Source organism: Ananas comosus, linkage group 22, assembly GCF_001540865.1.
Source record: "Ananas comosus cultivar F153 linkage group 22, ASM154086v1, whole genome shotgun sequence".
NCBI classification, from domain to species: domain Eukaryota; kingdom Viridiplantae; phylum Streptophyta; class Magnoliopsida; order Poales; family Bromeliaceae; genus Ananas; species Ananas comosus.
Window position 1 is genome coordinate 8,533,646 of NC_033642.1, and position 6,000 is coordinate 8,539,645.

General features: G+C 39.2%; 1 protein-coding gene across 1 annotated transcript; it reads right to left on the bottom strand.

Moving 5' to 3' along the window:
- On the bottom strand, positions 1,193-3,822 carry LOC109727127 (homoserine kinase; the record flags this gene model as incomplete). The annotated part of the gene is made up of 2 exons (XM_020257025.1): positions 1,193-1,638; positions 2,758-3,822. A coding segment is annotated over one exon (1,062 nt), but the record flags the coding sequence as incomplete, so codon positions are not given.

Here is a 6,000-nt window from a genome sequence, read left to right on the forward strand (position 1 = left end):
AGAGAGATACAGAGAGAGAGAGAGAGAGAGAGAGAGTTGAGCTGTAATACTTTTAAAAGCACGGGAGTTCAATAGACTTGTGATTTTTTTTTTTTTTTTTTTTTTCTGTTGGATCGTCTCAAAATCCGCACAGTACTAGCAAAAGAGATTTAATGGGACCAACAGTGATGCAAACATTTAAAAAAAAAAAAAACCCTACAAATCATCTCCAAGTGCAAGAGACATTGCGACGAAAGCTCCGCGAGCTCTTAGAACACTCATAGTGACACAACAACAACAGCCGCCGATGTAGAAAGCCTCGAAAAAGATCACTGTCACTGAATCTATCAAACTTACAATCTCATCCGAGGAATCTCAATCTAAAGCAGATATGTGGGACGCAACAATGCTACAACTTAAAAAATATTGTGGAGAATAAGTAAGAGCAACCTCATTACAGATTATATGTTAGTGACCAGTTAGGATAAGCAAGATTAGTTAAGATAATTGAGTTACAGAACATAACTTTTGGGTTTTAAATAAGCTTGAGAAACTAATTTGCTTAAGTTATATGACCAGGATAAGTGAGTACAACACCAACAATCACTTTTACTCACCATGGTTTTGGATTCTCCAGAAGGAAACACTTCGCCGAATCACAAAGCAGTGATAACCATCATTTTTCTCTCCACACCATTTGGATTCCTAATTACTTCTCCAATACAAACTACCCCTGGTGCAACAATATAGGCTTTTGGCTTAGATCCAACCACAAAAGATATTACAAGTTCAATGACTCAAAAAATAACAAGCCCCATGAATAAACTCTTCCAAGTTTGTGAATGCTCTACAATGAGAAGTTAACATACCCAGCAAGCCAAAACAGTCTCAAGAAAAAGGAAGGGTGCAATTTCCAGACACTAGCAATTTCCAAAGCAGACCAATAGAAGTTTCAAAATGAAAAGTGATACATTTTCTCAATATCAAAACAAAGTGATAAAAGGTTTTAAGCGCGAATTAAAGCCTTTTTTTTAAAAAAAAAAAAGCCGTTTCATGTTTCTCCAAGGTAATGATTTAATCTGAGAGATCTTTTACGGTTAACACTTCACCAGATGCAGGAAGATACCTGGAAAAATAAGTAATCCTAAATTGAATGAATCAAAGAGCTTCTAATTCCAAGCATCAAAGCTACTGACAACTGGGGAAGATAAGATGGTCGTCACAACAGGTTTGCAAGGATTAAAGCATTGACTCGAGAAAATTATTGGAAGCAAATACAACAAGAACAATCAGACCACTAGTTCCTCTCCTGCCACTCATGCTAATTTCCGCAAACATCTCTTAAAACAGTAACGAGTAGATAAGACAATCATTGCAACCAAAGTCCAACAAGAACAAAATCAATAAACAAAGTTCAGTTATCCTAGAAATAATTGAACTAGCTCTGAGATCTTCAGCTTGGTTGATCTCTCTCTGATAGGATAAAAAAGCCAAACAGTTTAAACAAGTAGTGAGCCTCTGTAGCAGCACGAAGGAGGACAAAGAGTGCGCTGCGCTACTACTGAAATGTCTCCACCAGCATCTGCATATCTTTTCTGGTGAAAACATGGAGCAATTCCAGCACAGGTTGTAGAGACTACTAGTGTGGTCATTTAAAATCTGCAAGTAAAAGCCAAAAGTGCTTTACGCACAGCAGAAACCACGATATGGCACAGCAATTGCCCAGAGAAGTAAAGAAATGTAATCATCACAAGAAGCGTTTATGATGATATCACAGATGATCTCCATAACAGCCAAGATGAGATCTGAGTTATCGATTGTCATAAACCTTCCACAGTTGATTTTCGAATCAAGGAAAATAGATATAATATCGATTGTCATAAACCTTCCACAGTTGATTTTCGAATCAAGGAAAATAGATATAATTTGAATGAACAGCCAGCATAAATTGTGAAAGAAAAAACGATGATGTGGTTTGAAGCATTCATCCATGCAAAGATTCACTATTTTAAGGAACTTAAAAAGCTTCCCGTGTATAAAAAAAAGGGGTTCGCTTAGCCTAGCAACATTATTCGCAACAGAAGAAGCATTGAACATAATAGTGAGTATGTTGACAGTCAGATCTGATGTTGATGGACAATTTTCAGAAGTCACGGCTCATATTTCTACAATTGTGTATCAAATTTATTCTCAACCAAAATGGCCCAATACGAAAAATAACAGTTCTTATGTAGCATCCCAGATGCTCCTCACACGCTTACTCATCAAAAGTTCAGCAAGAATAAGCAAAACATTTATTTGCTAAATTCTTCAGAAAAGCACTAGATTTTCTGCATTGATATCGACTACAGAGGCAATGGAGAGGTTCTTCTGTGTAAGAATTCAGCAGTTCATAAGAAACTTAATATTCATGATTTATGATAATTGTTCACTGTAATATAGTCAAACGAAGTTAGTGATCTGCCGAGTTACATTCCCTCTATTCCTATTTAAACCATACAAGATAGTGAGTTGTATATATACACACACTTTATAGGCAACTTGGATTGTTATAAGCTCATATTAGAATCTCCAAGTGAAATTCTCAAATGTAGACATGCACATAAGTTGCGAGTATCATAAACATTATCAATCGTGAGTAGCAAAACATTAGACGATTCTCGCATAAGTTCACGCAAAAGAGAACAATTATTAGCATAGAAAAGCACACAGCAGGAGATTAAGATTATGAGTAACGAGAACGAAAGACAGAAAGATGGAAAGCGAAAAAGGAAGCACCTTTTACTCCACACTGCTGCTGATTACTCTCGCCCCGACCCTGTCGAGGCTCGCGACCGTCGCGGTCGCATTCAATCCCCCTTCCCTTGAGAAGGCCTCCACCATCCTCTCCCCGATCTCCCGCCCCTTCTCCTCGCCGTCGATCACCGCCACGGCCGTGGGGCCGGCGCCGCTGATCGTGCAGCCGAAGGCCCCCGCCGCCACCGCCGCGGCCTTCACCGCGGCCATCCCGGGGATCAGCGGCGCCCGGCGCGGCTCCACGATCGCGTCCGAGGACATCGCGGCGCCCAGGGCCCGGGCGTCGCCCCGCGCCACGGCAGCGACGAGCGCCGCGGCCTGGCTCGCGTTGCGCACGTGCTCCTTCATGGAGACGCCGGCGGGGAGCGCGGCGCGCATCTTCTTCGTGGGCGCCTCGAACGCCGGGCTCGCGAGGACGAAGAAGAGGTCGCGGCCCGAGGGGAACTCGAGGGGGACGAGGTCGAGGGGGTCGTAGGAGCGGATGAGGACGAAGCCGCCGAGGATGGCGGGGCCGACGTTGTCGGCGTGGTAGCCGCTGACCTTGGCCTCGGACTCGAGCCCGGCGAGGACGAGGTCGGCGGGGGAGAGGGGCCCGCCGAACAGGGCGTTGACGGCGACGGCCGCGGCGGCGGCGGAGGCGGCGGAGGAGCCGAGGCCGCTGCCGAGGGGGAGGCCCTTGACGAGGCGGAGGGAGAGCCCGACGGAGCGGACGCCGAGCATGCGCATGGCGGCGGCGGCGGCGATCCCGGCGCAGTTGCGGAGGGGGTCGCGGGTGAGCCTGGAGGGGCCGGAGGAGGAGGAGGAGGAGGAGGAGGAGATGGAGGAGATGGAGAGGGTCCCGGGGGGGACGGAGGGGTCGACGGAGACGGTGACGGTGTCGCCGAGGGCGTCGACGGCGACGCCGAGGAAGTCGAAGCCGGGGCCGAGGTTGGCGACGGTGGCGGGGGCGAAGGATGTGAGGGAGCGGAAAAGGGGGGATGGCTCCGACTCGGCGGCGACGGAGGAGGCGGCGGAGGTGGTGGCTAGGGTTTTGGGGAACGAGGGTNACGTTCATTCACCTACGGTGCACCTGACCTGGACAGAGAAAAAAAGTAAACTCCTCAGCAAATGTTAGCTGAGGTGCCAAAAAAATAAAAAAATAAAAAAAACAATCGCGAGAGCAGAGATGCGAAGCGAGCTTTACCGCCGACGCCGCCCCTGCCGAATATTCTGGAGCGGCAATGGAAGGTTAGTGTCGGCAGGTGCAGCGCGGCTAGGGGTGGTGGAGGGCACGAAGAGGTGGCAGGCTAAGAGGAGGAGAAGAGGCAGCAGCAGCAGCAGCAGCAGCAGCAGCAGGGGCTTTGGGAGCAAGGGGTTTTGGGATCGGTAAATTGGTGCATTAAATTAAAAGGGTAAATTTCAAATACCATTCAGATGCTTTTATACTTTCTCACTTTAATATTCTTGATTTAAAATGTATCAATTTAGTATTTTAGAGTTTTATTTTTATTTTTTTATTATTAATTTTATTATTTTTTTATTAAATCAGTGACAAAATTAAAACTAAAGAGTACGAAAGTGAATATTCGATAAACCTGGGTGGGGTATCTGAAGTTTTTTTTATAAAATTTAACAAACTATTAATGAAAAAGTTAACGAAAAGATTAAAATAAAATCACAGAACACTAATCTGATATATTTTAAACCACAAAGTACTAAAGTGAGAAGTGGAAAACTACCGGAGTTGTTTTTGAAGTTTATCCTAAATTAAACTAGCGTAGACTCCCGCAGAATGCGATGGATAAAAATTTACAAAAAAAAAAAAAAAAAAAAACTATAAGATGTGCATAAAAAAAATTACCATTTACCAATGCAAAATTATTTTTTTTTTATCATTTACCAATTCAAAAACAAAAAAGAAGAGGAGATGAAGTGAGATTTATATATAGTGAAAAAATTAATATTAATATCTCAACTAATAAAGAATGACAATTTTATAAATTTCAAGAGTTTAGAGAGCCAAACAAAATAATTAAAACTTTAGAGAGACTACAAAAATTTCTCTCTAAATTAAATTTTTATAAAATATTTTAAAAGGTTATGATAGCTTTCTACTTAAATTATCCTTGTAAAATACAAAAAGTATGTAATTAAAATTTTGATTATCAAAAACCTATTCAAAGTTAAGTGTTTTTTTTATCTAATAAAATTTTATTTGTAAAAATCAATAATTCATATGGAAGAAAATTTACAAATGAACATATTTATAAAAAGCCAGTTATAAAATAGAGGGGCACTTTTTGAACTTATTTTTTTAGGGAACTCTAATAACTCTATTTTTGCAGTGTTTCTCACTTTTTTTTATTAGATTTTAAAATTCTTTTAAGTATTTTTTATTTTTACTTTGTAAAATTGCTTTGAAAAAATATAATATAACATGCACTAAAGAATATAGTATAAAAATAGAGTTTTTTTTTGTGCACTTACATTTGTTTTTATCCTTCTGTAGGAATTAACCTAAAAAAATCAATAATAAATTAGAGAGAAATAATTTAAAAGTTAAAATAAATACTTTATAATTGAACTCATAAGATAAAATTAGTAGAGAACAAAAATCAAAAGAAAAAAATAACAATTGCTTTACTAATTAACAATAGAAACTGCTGAATTAAAAGTAGAAAATAAAAAAAAAAAAGAAAATGCAGTTTGAGAGAGAAAGAGAAAGTATTTATTTTAACTTTTAAATTACAGGATTAAAAAATTTTAGGAATTATGAGATAAGATGCAATAATTTTAAGAAGGTGAGAGATCTCATAAATAAGAGTTATTAAATAAGGTGTAGCATTAAATTAAATTAAAAATTTGTTAGGAAGAATTTAATGAGAAAAGATTTTGTAATTTGAAAAGGCATGTTAACTTTATAAGAAAAAAATATGGTAATTTAGTGAGTAATTGCCAACCCATTGAACTTCTAAAGTTAATTTATAAATAAAAAATAACTAATTAGGAAGAATTTAATGAGAAAAGATTCTATAATTTGAAAAGGCGTGATAACTTTATAAGAAAAAATATGGTAATTTAGTGAGTAATTGCCAACCCATTGAACTTTCAAAATTAATTTATAGAAGATAATTATTAACCATTTGAGGAGTTCAATAGTCTTGTACATTGTAATTATAATACTATATTAAATAGTAACTTTTGCTTAAGAAATATTAATTAGAGAGATAGTAGATAGACCCCAAA